General features: G+C 41.9%; 1 protein-coding gene across 1 annotated transcript; it reads left to right on the plus strand.

Moving 5' to 3' along the window:
• The first annotated feature begins 500 nt into the window (after positions 1–500).
• On the plus strand, positions 501–9,354 carry LOC119721205 (2',5'-phosphodiesterase 12-like). The gene is given in 8 exon segments (XM_038191141.1): positions 501–1,573; positions 2,295–2,434; positions 3,820–3,982; positions 5,078–5,210; positions 6,270–6,422; positions 7,897–8,017; positions 8,899–8,976; positions 8,979–9,354. Coding segments are annotated over 8 exon segments (1,926 nt in total). The 5' UTR covers positions 501–626; the 3' UTR covers positions 9,170–9,354.
• Positions 9,355–18,406: the final 9,052 nt, after the last annotated feature.

Here is an 18,406-nt window from a genome sequence, read left to right on the forward strand (position 1 = left end):
ATACCTGGCAAAGAGTATTCATGCTTTAAGTGCAGTTTAAGCCATACAAATTACAAGTCACAAGAGAAGTGCCACTTAATGGGAAAGTGCCATTTCTATTTCGTAAATTGCACGTTGTAAATAACCAAGCTGGCTCTGTCCGTATTTTTTGCTACATTTTTGGGTGTCGGAGCAGGGGGGTGTGGGGTTTCGCATTATTTTTCATGAATTTCTATGGAAAAAAACAATTGTTTGACAGAGCTGGGTTTTTTGTTAACACCCCCCCCCCCGGATTCGCGCCTGGTTCCTATTTAAAACTTGTAGCTGAGGTGTGTAATATTTTGTAATTAAGAACGTGTGGAAAGAACATGATCTCTGCTTTCATGCATCATACGTAAGCACTGTATTTTCGTCTTTAGCGATATTCTTGACCAGACAAACAATCTAACCGCCGCTCCAAGCACTCAGCCAGCACGGTGTGCTAAAAGCGGTAAGCTTGCAGCAGACGACACTCGACTACGTTTCAATTGGGTGGCCAACAACACGTGGGAAAACGTTTCGTTCGCACATGGTCAAAATCCGCTATTGGGCACACGCCCTTCACACATGTTGTACGTCCGTGCGGTTGTAAATCCGAACATTGCTCCATGATTGTGCAACGAATAATTTCATTTTTACAGAAAACTGTTTCAGTGAAAGCATTGGCTTTGCTTCGTCATCGTGGCTCCAAGATGGAGCAACTTCTGGTAAGGTGTGTGGAGGGAGAAGAATTCATGACACTCTCATACAGTTACGGTGACAAACAGAGCAACATGCTGCGCTCGAAAATGGAAACTGCCGAGAAGTCCCTATCGCGATTAGAAAACAACGTCCGGAAACTGGGCAGGCCTAAGAAGAAGAATAAAAAGATGAAGTGCGATCAAACGTCGGATGCAGCAAGTCAGTCTACTGAAGATGCCCCAATACTTTGTTCTCTGTTTGTTAATGGGAGCCAAGTTGGTTCCGATGTCTTGAATAAAGACGCATGGGTCGACGGTGCCATTTTACATTTAGGCGTGGCAAAGTACCGCGTTTGTCGTAATGTGCCTACAATTGTGAGCATAAAACTGCCAAACTGCATTTTAGTAGGTTGTCCCATTTACCCGCGGGTGGAGTTTGAGTTCACAAAGACTGATGCCTGTACATATGCATGGTATCGAGAAGTTCGGCAAGAGTTGGGCGGAACACCGCAGATAAGCATCGGTCCAAGTAGGACGTTTTCGTTATCGAATGATGGAGGTTCTTGCCCATCTGTTCCCATGGAAACCAATGCAGCTGACACAGCGATCCAGATTCCCATTGTGATAAGCCCCTCCCTGACATCGCAAATCAAAGGATATCAAAAACATTGGGTAGAAGTGTCCAAAGAAAAAGTGTACACACCTCAGGCTTCTGAACTGGGTGGCCATTTGAAGTTGGTCTGTATGCCGAGTGACGGGGAAAGATTGGGGACCTCTAAGGAAGTTGTGACGGCTTGCGATGTGAAGATGGCACCAGATGCTTTCCCATTTGAGAGAAGACATGAATACACCAAAGATAAAACATCCAGTAACAGGCAAGTCCCCCAAAAAATGGTAATCGTGTAGTTTAGGACACCTCTTATGTTTCACAAGTTCTATTGTGTTGATAAATCAAAACCCTGGGAAAGATTTCCATATAAGAAGTTCACTAATTTTCCTCTGTGTTGACTAACAAGCCCCCAGATAGCAATTTCATGTCATCATCAATTTGAGCAGTGAGAAAATACAAGCATTTTCTTAGAAAACACTTAGAATTTTTCAGTCCACTCTCATAGGGTTTGTACACAGGGTGTTGAGTGAACTTCTTATATGGAAATCTTTCCAAACCCTGCCCTCTTTCCACATAATGAAGCTAGCTGATATTGAACATGGTATCTTAGGGAACTATTCAGATGATTCAAAACACATCAAATTACTTTTCCTGCTTGTATTAGCCTATAACCAAATGCTTAGGTACTATTATGTCCCACAAAAACAGAAGTGTCTTTTCGTTCTCTTAATAGAAAACGGGATCCTAAACTACACGATTACCAAAAAAGGTTCAGATAATAAATTACGGAAGAAATCAAAATTGTAAATTCATGGTCTACTCCATCTCAAGTCAAAGTAATGGGAGATAAAATACCCCCCCCCCCCCCCAAAGAAGTCTTCGCCGAAGTATATATCAATAGCTCATTACTTAACTTTACTCTTTAGGCTTTAAATGACAATTTTGCTGGGGTCAAACTTTTTAATGTGTTACTGAATGCGTTTCAGTTTCAGAGTTGTAAGCTACAATATTCTGGCAGACATGTACGCCGACTCGGATTTCTCGCGAGATGTACTCTATCCATACTGCCCTAAAGACGTGCTGGATATCGACTACAGAGAGCAGCTTATCCTGAAGGAACTCACAGGTGACAACAGTTGTCAATGCACTGATTACAGTGTTAAACTTGTTGAGAATTTGGTCTCCCATAAGGCCATAACTATGGATTGAGGCTGGAAAAATACAAGATTAGGCCAGTTTTCAGTTTCGTTTAAGAAACTGAAAACTGGCCTAATTTTGTATTTTTGGGGAAACAATGTAGTATTCAGACGCCACTTAACCCTTACCCTACTTGACCCTCCAATGCATGCCAATATGTGCCTCAAGAAAATCTCCTATGTTTTTTGCATGGCCCTCCAATATCTGCCATGTCATTTCAAGGGTAACTGGACAGGCATTCCAATACATGCCACAGAGAACAATGAGAGTCCTCTGATAACAAAGTGAGTGCCCCCAGCTGGTCAGTATCAGGCACCCTCCAGGGCCTCCAACTCCTGCCAATTGGAGCCTTCACTGCTACATAGAAGTATCCTCCAATAAACTGCAGCTGGAGGGCATTGGCATAACCAACTGACATGCAGTAAACTACCCTCAGAGAGTAAGGGTTAAAGGGAATATACAACATTTGCAAACATCGAAAAATAAAACTACCATTTTTTTATGAAATACCTTACTAGGATGTTGGTAAATGACAGTCTAAAGCATCCTGTAAAATAAGGGCACCTGGTGTTGTCATTTTCAAGAAAAGTGGTATTTTTGTATAAATTTCCAACGGTGGTCGACCGACCACTTTTCAACTACTGCTCCAAAGTTACCATTTTTTCAGTCCAAATTTTGTTTGCTATTGGTTACATGTTCATGAACGGGTGCAGGCCAGCTAGACTGGTTCCCAGGGAACCAGACTACTTGAACATTTTTGGTTTTTCTTGGTCTTTCCAGCATTTTCGAACACAAAACTTCAAACATGTCAGTGTAACAATATTTGATCTATTATACTAACCCCTCAAAATAGTTTATTTCTGAAAATTACAGCAAAAGCCAATGATGTACATTCCCTTTAAGCGTTGTGTGCAAAGTCTATGGAGAGTCAAGAACATTTTGTTAAACTATTTCCTAACAAAATTGGAAATGTTTCTCAGTTCCTGTTTCGTGTCTTTTCAACATTTTTGCAGTGACTGACCATTATTGAGATATATGAAGAAAAACATGGAGTCAGGATGCAACACTCTTGCCATATTTGGTCGCCAGAAAATACAAACTTTTGAATGATAGTTTGAAGGGAAAAAAAGAAGACCTTTTTCCTATAAATAAGAAACAAATTTGTGTTTTTGAATTACATGTATGCTTGATGGTGATGAATTTCTTTTTGATCAAAGGAAATTGCAAAGCTTCAGAAGTGGAGTATGAGTTCCATCGATGAAAATGGAAACTCCGGTAATGAATTTCTTTTTTGCTTTTGTCCTGTTTTATCAGGTTACAATGCAGACATTTTGTGTCTTCAGGAGGTGGGCAGGAAGCTATTTGAATGCTCCCTGGTTCCTTCTCTCAAGACATCAGGCCTGGATGGTCTCCTGCGATGCAAACACGGCAACATGGCAGAGGGAGAAGCTGTCTTCTACCGGACCGACAAATTCAGGTTGGGATGGGGGAATTCCCTGTGATTCATGTCAGGGGCAAAATTCACGGGCCTACTATAAGCAGTCAAATTTGACGAAGACGGAACAGTTCGGCTTGGCAAAACATTTGTTTCCAGTAGCATTGCCAGCCAGTATCTCATGCTAAGTGTATTGCTGATTCTTGCTGAAGAAATTGTTCTATTGGGGCCGTATCATAAGTCCGACGCCTCATAGGTCCGACGCCTCATAAGTCCGAAAGGCGTCGGACTTATGAGGCATAAAATTTATTTATTCCGCCTCATAGGTCCGACGCCTCATAAGTCCGACAACGGAAAAACGAGGCGTTTAATTTGTCTAATCCGGTTCGTCAGTAAAAACGTCATTCACGGGCGCCCACCACTGATTACTAGTGCCCATTGGCTACAAACGCTCCAGCTGCGTTAACTTCCGGTTCCAATCGTGCAGAAAGTGATGGAGGTGACGTCACACTAACGAACCGGATAACGCTATTAAATCCCGCGTGCCTTTTGTACACACACACAAAGTCTGTGAAGTCAGTGGAGGTGGACGGTGTGTTATCTTGAATTGGCCGTTGTGCACGGCCTATTGTTGTACGGTCTTTTGTTGAACAATTAACGCTCCAGTGCACACCCCAGAGTATTGAAACATATGAGGTTTCGGCAAGAAATATTGTACAAATACCGTTGAAATGACTCTTGCGAATCAGTATTTGTGGCGTTTGTCTGTATATCAAAAGTTGGCTGGAAAATTTTGCCTTTTGCGAAAATCGAAATTTTAGGCAAAGATAATCCCGTCGCGAAGTGGTTAAACCTAGTTAGATAGACATTCCATTGGCACCATTGATTTTGAAGTCTATATGGTTTCGTTCCCCTATTTCTAACCCTTGTCAAGCTTTATGGGAATGGAGCGTTGAAGTCGAAGAGACACCAACCACCACAAATTCTCAAAATCCAAGAAGCGATTTTGCATAATTTTGGAGAATTGATATTTGTACAGCTCAAATGACACCACAACAATTAATTGAATGCCTATGCAAAAGGAGGCAAACAGTGGAAAGAATTTTCTGAAAATTGATGTCTTGTTTGTTTTCTTAGGTTACTTGGCAGTCACGATGTAGCATTCTGTGAGGCAATAGAGAAGGACCCATTGCACAGAAATATCCTTGAGGCCGTCGTCCGTAGTGAGGCCATGTTCAAGAGGTTTCTAGGCTTGGCTGCTATCGTTCAGGTTGGTTTAGTTTCTTTGACCATTCTGTATTCCTTGCTCTATGCTGTAGCATACTGCAAGCAAACTCCACTATGGGATGTACGGTTGCAGGCGCGTGGTGGCTAGCAGCGTCCCTATACAATTTTGTTAGTAGGCCCCCTTAGTGTTGAAGACAACTGCATCTCATGGAGCCTTGACTTAAAGGACTCCACTGAAGTAGCTGAAGTACCGTTCATTGGCTAACATACGAGCTAAAGCAACTTCTGTTATTAAAGACAGTGTTTTAACCATAACCCTGCCAGATACAACACAGTGCATCAGGTGGAAAAGTCTGGTGCACTTTGATGCATTCAGCTACCAACACCAGTGCATAAACGGCCAGTTCTGAGACAGCGAAAACTAATCTCATAGAACAATGCCTCAGTTGTATCCTGGTGCATTCGGGGACCACAGATTCTGAGGCAGCTTGGCCTTGAGACATTTTGCCTGATGGATCTTGCTGCACTGGGCAGGATTATCACTTCGACAAGTGTTGCATGTTGCTGCGTTTGGCAGGGTTTCTAGCCAAAATTCCCTGGAGGGTTAGGGATAATAAGCAGTTTTGAAGGTCAATTTAATATTTCATGTTCTATTGACATTCCTTAATTGTGATAATTTTGCAGATGCATCATCTAAAGTGCTTTGCATGATGGAGTGTACAAAACATTGAGTAGTGAATATGTATCATTGAAAGAGATGTGGTTCTGGGAACTGGAACGTCTGTGGTTTTTCTCAGAGCTCTCTTTTAGTGATACAAAGTCACTTCAAATTGGAACTTACAGACTTCTCCCAAGTTGTATTCTTCATCATGTTATCCGTCCAAATTTTGCATTTATCCATGATCTTCATACATACCTGCTTTAGACTCCTGAAAGGTCCCCCACCTCGTTGTTGCATAATACTGACATGTTCACTTTCATCTGACATTGTATCCTGTTGATCGCTGCAAGTTTTACTTGCCCAAATAAATGTAGAGTTCAAAGCAATATTTTATTTGTTTTCACATGATTTCTAACCTTATTTGGGGGGTTTTCTTTCCAGGTAGCAGTTCTTGAGCTCATCTCCGATCCGTCCAGAAGGCTGTGTGTTGCCAACACTCATCTGTACTTCCATCCCAGAGCTTCTCATATCCGCCTGATCCAGACAGCGATTGTCACGCAGCATGTGGAGAGGGTCTGCTCAATGTATCAACAGGTGGGTGTGATCCAGAAGTTTCTCTCTGTTGCTGGACTAAGCATTGTCTTAAGAAACTCAGCACTCGGACCCAAGAAGTAGACCTTGGGAAGGGCCCAATTTCATAGAGCTGCTTAAGCAGAAACTTTGCTTAAGCACGAAAAAACATTGCTTAGTAAAATTAGGTTACCGGCCAAAACTCCATGTGATGTACATTGCTTGTGACTGGTATTTAGCAGTTGTTTACTTAGCATAACAATCGCATGGAGTTTTGGCCGGTAACCTGATTTTATTAAGCAAGACGTTTTTGTGCTTAAGCAAATTTTGTGCTTAAGCAGCTCTATGAAATTGGCCCATGCGTTGCAAGTGTCTCAGGGTGTGTTCTTTGCTATTTGAATATGTTAACAATGAATGCACAAATGGTTTACTCATGTCTATCCTGCTGATACAAAACCATTGCTCTCTGACTCAGCCTTAACCCTAACCTTCCCAACTCCATCAAAATCCATTTCCCCTTTTGGGGGATTTTGGCAGGCAAGCCATGTTTACCAAGTCCATCCAAATCCACCTGTAGTAGTGGTGGTCTTGTGGTGGATTTCAGCGGATTTGGTCCTGCACTTGGTACAGTTCTTAGTATAAGATGGGAGTTGGGGTTAATGCATAAGGTCTATTCCAAGCATACCTCACACAGGCTTTATTCTTGCTAATGTGCAGGCATGAGGCACCCTTAGCATTTCTTGGGTCTGAGTGCCAAGATTCCAAGATTGGATTTGGTCCATCTTGTTGATAGTGCTGTCTACCACCAAGATGGCGTAGCTGCACTTGCCATGGTCTTGCCATGTTTGGGGAAGACAGTCACCGGACTCATGTTCTGGTGTTTCAGAGGCAACAGTGACGTGGGTTCGAGCCCGGGCCCGGACACTTGTGCCCTTAAGCAAGGCACTTAACCATTATTGCTTCGTCCTTCGGATGGGACGTTAAGCCGGAGGTCCCGTGTGTTGTATAAGGCCTAACGCACGTAAAACAACCCATTAACACGTATCGCTAAGAGAAGGGGGTTTGCCCCGGTGTTTCTGGCCTCCTAGTTGTGCTCTCTTGTGGAAGTCCTTAGGAGAAGAACCAACCAAGTACCAGTCTAAATCCAGTCGTAGGTCAAGAATCGGCTAGGCACCGCCATCTTCAGTTTGTGCATGGAGCCTAAGAACAATGCACAAGCACATGTACGTCGCCAACAGTTTCAAAGTGATCTGACAGATGTTCTTACCCAATTGCCGCTGTACATCCAATGCCTCCACAAAGCTACTACAGGATTTGTGCACATTCATATGAAACTTTGTTATGCATGCGAAGTGTCGTGCTGGTGTGAATCGGCGTGTCCCCTTGTTGTGTCCTGCATATACAGCCCTTGTAAATGGTCACTATGCCCCATCAACTAGTCATGCATAGACTCCAAAAAGATCCTTACCGATTATTTTCAATTTGTTCTGTTTTGTAGGACGGTGGAGTCAGACCAGCTGTTCTTCTGTGTGGTGATCTCAACAGCACACCTGGTGGCTGTGTGTATGAGTTTCTTACCAAGGGAAGCGTGGCAGAGAACTCGGTGGATTGGTATACAAGTAAGTATACAGGTTGAGATCTCCCAGAAAATAAGAACAAACTTCCCATGTTTTATTTGCTTTGAGACATGTTTTCCCCTAGTCTTCAATCGTGATTCTTGCTGCCTCACTCTCTTTTTTTTTTAGGGTGTTGGTTGCATTCTGTTTTGATTGTTTTCAGTTTTCAAACAATTTTTGAATTGCTTTTATTTTATTTTTTTAGGTTGTATTTGATTTTTCTTGTGAATGTTTTGACTTTCTTGAGAGTTTTTGGTATGTTTTACAGTCCTAACATGTCTAAAGCACTGCAATATGACACTACTGCATTAAATTTTGGAAGGTAACAGATTTTGCTTTGTTGAGAAGGGTGGTGCTTCCGAGTAGCATGAGTTGGATCTAGCTCCAAATGATGATCCTGATTGATAGTCTGTGAGACCTCAGGACATCTGTCTGTATGTCTGTATGGTTACGTTGCAGAAACCTATTCAGGCATTATCGCAACGGAGTATAGGTACTCAAGGCACTGGGAGTTATGTCTATTATTAGATGAATAAAGTACATGAGAAATATGAGACCCATTATGTAGCACCTTTTAAGGGTTTATAAGGTGCTGCGGCCACTGCCAGGACACCGGGGCGAACCCCTTCTCTTAGCGACAAGTGTCGCTGGGTTCTTTAACGTGCATTATACAACACATGGGACCTACGGCTTTACGTCCCATCCGAAGAACGAAGCAAGAATGGTTAAGTGCCTTGCTTAAGGGCACAAGTGTCCACCGGCGGGCTCGAACCCACGTCACTGTTGCCTCTGAAACACCAGAACATGAGTCCGGTGCTCTTAACCGCTAGGCCATGACATCTGGTGATTCAGTATTTTATTTATTTTTAAAATTTATTTTGCAGGTGGAAAAGACGAGTTTTGTGGAGGCATGGCCCTGACACACTCCCTCAACCTCCAAGATGCTTGTCAAGACATCGCTTACACAACCTCGTGGCCAGCTTCAGAGGTAAACTGGACCACATCATGATTGAGAGAAACGAGATGAACGTAGAACGCGTCGTTCCGATGTCGACCCACGAGGAAGTGACGAGGCATGTTGCTTTGCCTAACGCTGTGTTTCCATCCGACCACTTGCCGCTGGTGTGTGAACTGGGTTGGAGAGATACGTCTTGATGTCAAACATCCCGATATTGAAGCTTCCTCCTTTACTGTACTACAGTGCTGAGCATCTTGTATTCTGGCTGATTGGTGATGAGATTGTTCATTTTTTGATAAACGCGTGGAATTTGGCAAACAGTCAGAGTATGCCATGAGAAAGATATCTGGCTATAGGGCCATCGCAGATTTGTCCTTTGAAAAAATATATAGGTAGAATAACAAGCAATGGCAGCCATTCTGAAAATTTTGAAAATTGCTTGTTATTCCACCTATTTGTTTTTACAGATACAAATCTGCCATGACCCTATAGATGAAAACTTTCTCTTGGGCATTTTCTTACCGTGTGCCAACTTTCATGCTTTTATCATCAAACGAGCAATTCTATCATATTTTGCACCAATTTGCCTGACTATTGTCTACTAATGTGGCGCACATTGATTATTTTTTGCCTTTTGTGCCTTGCCGCAGTCAACGTTTTACCTCAAATTTCACAGTAAGTGAAATAAACCAATTGCTCAACATTCTGTTCACTTCTTATTAACCTTGAGTTTACCTGCCTGTTACGAAGTTCAGGCCAAAAAAAAAAAATATTCGGTCTCTGGTCAGACCAAAGTTCCGAAATTGACGCGGAGACGCGGCTTTTTTTTTTCTTCAAGCTTGGATTGTACAGACAAGGTGGGGTACTAATTTGCCTTGGTGCTGTGGATCATTTGCCTTGGTGTAATTCCCCATTCCTTGGTGCTCTTTGTTAAAAAAAAAATAGAGGAGGTGCGGCAATAGAGGGCGCTGTTGGAGCTACCGCGGAACATTTTGAAGAAAAAAAAAGATTGACGCGCATGATTAAAATCGATGCGCGCGCTGACCAGAGACCGACATATTTTTTTTTTGGCCTAAGAGAGAAATTTTATTTTGGTGTGTTTTCCGACTGTTATTGTGAAGTGCGCATTGTACTTAACTTCGCCAGATAAGTAAGAAATAAGAATGTTTCTGGTAAACATGTAGTGGATATGTGAGTGGAAATAACAATACTTTCAGAAAGTCATTTTAAAAGAAATTACAATATTTATTCTAATGCACCACATTACGGAACAGTTTTGTGCCAAATTTTTCTAACGCCACTGTATTTGAAATTGGGACAAAATTCCCTGACACTAACGTTTTTCGCAAGTGTTCAACAGCAAGCATTATTAAGGTAATAGTAGTAGTAACTATAACTGAATGAATTTGAAGCTTGTCAATCAAGAGGTTTGGCAACATTGCATGAGGAAAGTTGGACGAAACCTTGACGTGCACCACGTTAGGGGACTCCACTATATAAACTTTTTATGTTTTATTTTATAGAAATAATTGAGTAAACAAGATGGAACTAAAACAGTGCACTATGTGAAGTCCACATACCAGCGCAACATATCTGGCAAACTTCAGTATCCATGTCCTGTAAAACGTTAGTTAAGGGACTTCAAAAGTATCTTTTTTGAAAGACTTATTCTTGCAATCCAAAACAAAACTTCAGTTTGCTGAAAAGACTGTCTATGAAGGCCAATAGAATTTGTAGTTTTTAATTGCTGTCTTGTTCTACGGTTAAAAAACGTCAAATTTATTCACTAAAGTGCCTGAAACAGTCCTACAATTACATGTACTAACTTGATCGGAGATTGAGAATAAAGCACACCTAGCCACACCATTATGTTTTGATGTGAATTTGTTATTATTTAAATGTAACAACTTACTTTGAACAGACAAAATGTGAACGAGTATTAACATAAACCATGAGCCATTAGGCTTCTATCCAAAGGACAATTGAATAGTCTCCCGAGGAACATGTATCGCAACATTAATTTGTAAAATAAGTTCTAAAGTGGTCCTTCAGTCTCATTGTACATGTACCGAAATGGGATCCTGCTAATCATGAGCACAAAGTAATATCCATTTTTCCATGGCCTCCCAATAAAGTTTTACTTGACTACAGAGGGCGCTGTCGCTTGTACTGCAAACGGGCCTTTTTTAGTTTCAGGCGAAACCCCACCCGGTTCGCGAATGGGAAGACGTCCTCAATTGGGAGATGATTGAAAACAGCTGAGCGCCACGCGTTGTTGACGGAAGTTGTTTGACAACTTCGACTTCGAGAGTTTTGGTTGCTCACTTGACATTCTTGAGACTGATCGAGCTGTAACTTTTGAATCGCCTTATTAAAAATAAAGATTCACTCACAAGAAAGCAAAGTTGAGTCACAAAGCGAGGTAGGTTCTGGAAACCCTCCCTAGACCCTAATTTCTAAATTGCTTGTGCATTACGCCATTAGGCCAAAAAAAAAAAAATTCGGTCTCTGGTCAGACCAAAGACGCAAAGTTCCGGAATTGACGCAGGGACGCGGCTTTTTGTTTTTCGCAGTGGCTATTGTTACGGCAGCCGTAACGCATTTCCCATTTTCTATCGTCACGGTAGATTGCAACTTTTATAAAAACATGAGAAGAAAATATAAAATTAGACGGAAAAAAGTGAATTTGAACGTGATGAAATTCGGACTTTATTTCCCTTTTAAAAAAAATCCTCCAATTTAAAAGCCTCAGGTTAGAAAAGGAAAAAAATTCGAGTGCTAAACTGAGATGCGAACCCGCAACCTCGCGGTGCCAAATCCTACCCTCTATCGACTGAGCTGTCGCACTACTCGCTAAAAACGTGGGGAAACAAATAATTATATACCTGCGTGCATATCAAAAAAGTATCGTAGAGGGCGCTAAACAACGGCTGCCGTAACGATAGCCACTTCGTTTTGTGGGTTTTTTTTCTTCAAGCTTGGATTGTACAGACAAGGTGGGGTATTATTTTGCTTTTTTCCTTGGTGCTCTTTGGTTAAAAAAATTGAGCAGGTGCGGCAATAGAGGGTGCTGTTGGAGCTACCGTGGATAATTTTGGAGAAAAAAAAAGATTGACGCGCATGATTAAAATCGACGCGCGCGCTGACCAGAGACCGACTTATTCTTTTTTTGGCCTTACTGATTACGGGTGGGAGGGGGGGGGGGGGGTTCAGACTGGTCATGCTGGTACAAATCGGGGAAAACATATATATCTCAAAATGAAGGTCATTCATTGCAAAAATGATAAGACATGAATCTGGGATATCCCTAGAGACTACGGGTCTTGCTAAACTCAACTCTAGTTTTTTTTTGGTTGTTGACTGTATTATACTAGAGTATAATCAGTATACAGCATGGTTCCGCTTTGGAGCAGGACCCCTATAGTATTCGGATAGATTTTTGTCAAAGATATTTTTCCAGTAACTATTTCCATAAATGGTTAGAGAGGTCTGACATGAAAAATGAAAGAAAAGCAAGCGCCAAAATCATAACTGCACCATGTTTTCTAGTATATGATAAATGGTCAGTTTTGAAGAGCGCCCCTTTTTGAAAGATGGGTACCAAGATGGGTTCTAACTTGATACTTTCATTCTGAAAGTTGTTTTGATATGTACTGAGACAGAATCCTGTTACTTTTAATCAAGAGCACAATTTTTCATTTTTTTCTTGGGTCTCGAGATAAAGTTTGATTTGACTCCAGAGGGCGCTGTCACCTGAACAGCAAACATACCCAACAGTGGAAGATATATTCAACTGGGAAAAGACTGAAAACAGCTGAGCGCTGCGTGCCCTTTACGGAAGTCCGCTGATCGTGCCCAATGCAGTCGCTACATTTACAGAACCCATGCATGTACAATTTGTACATTCACTGAGTTACAATGTGGTAAAATGTTTACTTTTATCTTTCCTGAAGGACAACGAAATCCACTTTTTGTTATTTGACTCGCCAAAATAGCTGGTGGTCCTGAAAAGCAACAGTAATATCATGAAAATAGGATTGATGCCAAGAATTCTCAAAAATGTCACTTTACTTACAGAAAACAATGTGAAGTTTTGGGAGGGATGAAGATGTTTGACAAAAATCAGTTTGAGGAAACCTGTTGTATCAGCATTGATTGTGAGTAGAAACAGCGCCTATGGGCGTTTTCGAATCCCTGTTCTTGACAACACGCGTGTAGCACGAGAACGTGTTCTCGAGCCGGTTGTTACGAACGCGCGGGTGCGTGTCGCATCGATATAAAGCAATGCAAAATGGCCGACAATCGTCTGAATTTGTACTTGGGCCTATTCCAAATGAACGAGGACGACTCTGAAGATGAATGTGAAACAGACCAAAATTGCAGACCTGCACTATAATGGTATTCTTATTCCAATCATTAGGGTATTAGCAAAAAAAAAAACAACCACAAAACAACTTTCGAATCTGCACAGTCCGCCATTTTGTTCAAGCTGCACCTCGCCGAACCCTCCATCAACCGGGGAGTGAAAAAATCGATCCGCGAACGCCCTCTCGGGTCTGTTCGTCACGTTCGAGACCGCTGTTCTCGTGTCAGGTTAACCCGAGTGTTGTCAAGAACAGGGATTCGAAAACGCCCACCATGTGGTCAGATTATTTGAGATCATTTTCACTGTCCAAAAATTATTTTCTGGTGATTGGTTAAAATGAAATCATAACTGATTATAAAATGGTGTTACCACTCGTATCTGCCAAAGTCCCGTCTAAAACAATTTGCCAACTGAAACTCATATGTACATGTACAGCTAATACATGTTGGATGACAATTTATCGTAACAAAACAAACATGTAATTTTAACCATCATTAAAAACTAAAGATCTCCATCAGGCCAAAAAAAGTCTCCGGTTTCTGGCATGGAGCTTGCCCCAAAAGTGGTGCGGTGACGCATGTTTTTTGTTCTCCCCTACTTTTTATTTCTTCAAATGTCAAATGTCGGCTGATTGCAGATGCACTATTTGTGGCCTCTCTGGACTCCCATGCACCAAATTTAATTGGGTACCATTTGCAGACGGTTTATAACTGCGGGGACGCATGTTTTTTTTCCCTTACTTTTTATTTCTTCAAATGTCAAATGTCGGCTGATTGCAGATGCACTATTTGTGGCCTCTCTGGACTCCCATGCACCAAATTTGATTGGGTACCATTTGCAGACGGTTTATAACTGCGGCGACGCATGTTTTTCCCCCCTACTTTTTATTTCTTCAAACATCGGCTGAAAACTCTCAAAAATATCCTTTAGAGTGGAGCTTGAGGTGACCTCAGTAAGGCCATAAGGCTTGAGAATTCTGCACCCACTTACAATTCTAGACCGACAAGAAAATTCTTTGGGAAATTTGGATAGTCAAGACAAAAATCAGAGAAAAGGTCAGACCATACAGCTTCAGGGTGCAACCCTGCAAAAACATCCCATAGACACTAGTGCTAAATGCGCATACTTCAAAATTCTTTTAAAAATGCTCAAACTCTCACAGGTATTCAAGCTGCACAGAAAAATGATGATCAATGTGTCGTCTTTCATTTCCTTTTCATTTTTGGGTGGGTTGACCATTGACTTTTCGAGATATTCTCGCCCAAAGAAGACGACCCCTATTTTCCCCAAAGCGGACAGGTAGCCATCTTGAAAAACGATCCCTCCACAACATGGCAAAATAGCGCCACTTTCGAGCCCAATAGCATCCAAAATGCTCAGAATTGGAAGCCCCAAGTCCGGGCCAGAGGTTCATTACCATATCTTTTCAATTCCCCAATTTTATGGCTCTCAAAACTATTTTGAGGGTATAACTTTTATTCATGAACTTGGCGGACGGATTTTTGGCCTATTTACAGGCGTGCACCCTTCATCGACATTGTGCAGAGCTGCCAGGCTGGTCATTAGTCTGCTTCCTTACATATTGCGCTTACATAAAACTGCGTTTACAGGTTCTAGATACACGACCATTGCTCCTTCAGTCTGGCTTCCAGACACACAGTTACAAAATGACAACACCGTCTGCAAATGGTACCCAACTAAATTTGGTGCAGAATATATGGGAGCCCAGAGAGGCCACATATACTCTATGATAACTCCATCTAAAAACATATTAAAATTGTGCAGCAGCAGGACTCCAATCAACCAGTGAGTTTGGCGGTTTTGAGACAAATCAAAAAGTTTTTTTTTCAATGCAAGATGATCTTGCATTGAAAAAAAACTTTTTGATTTTGCGGTGCGCATGGCTACGGCGACGCTCGCGCTGACCAGAAACGGGAGACTTTTTTCAATGTGAAACTAACCCACACTGAGCTGACCTGTTGATCAAGTCAATGTACTTTTTGGCCGATTGACCCGAAGATACACCTGGAACTGTTCATTATTATCTGGTGTTTGATTCACAGTCAGTTAGTGTCAAGATGTTATAGATTAGTTCCGTAATCCTCCAACCTGTCGGAATAGTTCAAGTGGCCAAGGGTAAGCTAGTCAGGAAAATTTGATGTGCATTAATAAGCCTGGGGAACCTGTTGGACTGACCTCCCCACTCCCAGGGCTGCCAACTCTCTCGCATTGAGCGTGAGACTCACGCATTTTAGGTTGTTCTCACGCTCTCATGCGCACGCGAGATTTCTCACGCAAACAAAATAAATAACTTAATCAGGCCAAAAAAAAAAATATTCGGTCTCTGGTCAGACCAAAGTTCCGGAATTGACGCGGCCACGCGGCTTTTTTTTTTTTTTTTTTTTTTTTTTTTTTTTTTTTCTTCAAGCTTGGATTGTACAGACAAGGTGGGGTACTATTTTGCTTTTTTGGTGTGCTCATGTACATTGGTGTCTTCCATAATTTGCCTTGGTGCTTTCGATCATTTGCCTTGGTGCAATTTCCCATTCCTTGGAGCTCTTTGGTAAAAAAAAATGAGGAGGTGCGGAAATAGAGGGCGCTGTTGGAGCTACCGCGGAACATTTTGGAAAAAAAAAAGATCGACGCGCATGATTAAAATCGACGCGCGCGCTGACCAGAGACCGACTTATTTTTTTTTGGTCAAACTCAAAGTTGATGTTTGAATGATGATCTTTTGCTAACAAAATTGGTTGAAGTGGTCAGAAATTGAAGATCGCACCACAGAGCGTTTAGAATCCAATTTTTTTCGGGGCCCTTTATAAGCGAGCCCTGATCAAGCTCCATAAGCCGTTTCGCAGATACCGCCATCTTGCCTGAAATCGTGATTGCGCAATGGCTGGGGGGGGGGGGGGCACACGTGACCCACACTGAAAATCTGTAATGTAAAAGGCATGGGAAGGTCAGACCTATTCTGAAAAATCTCTCTTTTTTTCAGTTAAAACTGATTAATGGCACATTGAGCTGTCTATGGGCAGGGGCGGCGGAACGGGGGGGGGGGGGGGGGGGGGGGGGGGGGGGCGTTTGCCCCCCCAGATTTTCCCAAGTGCCCCTTTTGCGGCCATAAATGTGCCCCCTCGAGCATTAAAGTGTCCCCTCGAGATAAATCAAAAATGCCCTTAAAGTATCTTACTATTTCTTAGAAGTAACCATTTCCCAATAATGGTAGAGATATTTTTGATATAAACGAGGAATATGAAAACCAAGTCCCAAAACCCATACAAGACGCCCTGAAAATGGGCACATAATGTATGTTTAGCATATAATCACTGGTTTTGAAGAGCGCCCCCTATGTTGGAAGATGGTACCAGCCCCAAGTTCAAGAAATTTATCACGTAGTCACGTGACCCCTCACAATTACGATCCGGACATGAGAGTGTCCAGATGGTAAGTACGATAAGAAATTTTTCGCAATGTGCGTGGTCACGTGACTATTTTTTCGTGATAAATTTTCCCTTTTTGAGCTTGGTGCCGTTGCATGTGATTTTTTTGTTTGATTTTTTTTCTCACCCATGGACAGCAAATTTGTCACCCTGTTAGGAAAATTGTGTGCATGTTGGCAAATATGCAGCAACGAATAGCGCCACCTATTGTCCAAGAGCTCCGCTTATGAACAGCACCCCTACTCCCTCCCCCACAAGTAGGTGTCTGCCCCAACCCCCAACCCACTTTTAGATTTTTCAACAGCCGATGACTACCATAATACAATGGCTACCTTCCAACATGGTTGGTCTTTTGGCAATTGTGTTGTTACACGCTCCGCCCCCCCCCCCCCCCCCCCCTATTCAAATTGGTATGGCAACGCTCCTGATCCTGTGTAATTCCTTTTCAACTTGACCAACTTGACCTGCAAAATGACTCGGAAAACTCCCTATGCTGTTGTGGTCAGTGTCTGTTGCCATGGAGGTAATTCTATACCTCCATGCTGTTGCTTAGCGGTCAGTGTAGGGCCACAGAGCGGTCAGTGTGTGTGGCTTGTCTTGCGGTCATCAGTATGCGTTGATGAGCAGTCAGTGCATTGAGCAGGGAAAAGCGAGACGATGAAGTGATTATCACTTGACATGTCAAATTGCCTGAGGGATCTTGGGCTCATCCCCGCTATCACGCATTCATCTTATCAAGTGTTGGATTTCACAGTTCACCCACTGCACTCACACCAAGCCTGCAGATTTTTTTTCAGGGGGGGGGGCCTACAATTGCATTAACACACAAAAAAGTCCAATTAAGGCACTATATTGTGAACACAACAGTGTGCGTGCATGGTATTTAAATATCTGTTTGTATCGTTGATTAAAGTTTCCGTGCTCTTCAAAAAGTATGGATTTTCTCCCAACATATTTTCAATTTGTATGTTTTGTTTTTCAGAAAAAATTATTTAATCCAATTTCCAACATCTGCAACCCACTGAAGTGGGGCTTTCATATTGTGCACAAATGAAACTGCACTGCGACTGGCATATTTTAAATTAGTATGTTTTGTTAAAAAAAAACCAACCTTTGTTATGTTTTGTTAAAAAAGGAGCTATTTAGCCTATTGAGCCTGTCAGTTATTCACAACCAAAGGTAAAATATTTCATTTAAAAGTTTTTTTTATTAATTATTGTCTGTCGGCTAACAATTCAAATTTTGTGAAGAAATAATTCAATAACTGTTTTCATTCGATGTGTCATCAAAAAATGAATAACTTCTATAGTGCTAGAAAAATATCAATTGTAAAAAGACTTTTTTTTTTAAGGGTGACACTTGAAAACAGCACAGGGAGTCATCTTCAACTTAAAGATATAGTCCATCTTTTGTAATTTGTGCATTTTGTTCGTTTGAAGCAACAAAAGTGCTCAAAATCTAAAGAAGGGTACTGAACAACTAACCTGATGAAGTTTCAGCTAAGCTTCAGCTGTATATTCCGAGAAAAAAGGCATTCTAGGATCTCAATTTCAAATCAATAGTTGCTAAATCTGTTTTGAATTGGGCCTGAATTCAGCGTCCGAGACGCGTCCTCACTGAGCCGATTG

This window comes from Patiria miniata, unplaced genomic scaffold (genome assembly GCF_015706575.1).
Source record: "Patiria miniata isolate m_02_andy unplaced genomic scaffold, ASM1570657v1 HiC_scaffold_13, whole genome shotgun sequence".
In the NCBI taxonomy this organism is placed as follows: domain Eukaryota; kingdom Metazoa; phylum Echinodermata; class Asteroidea; order Valvatida; family Asterinidae; genus Patiria; species Patiria miniata.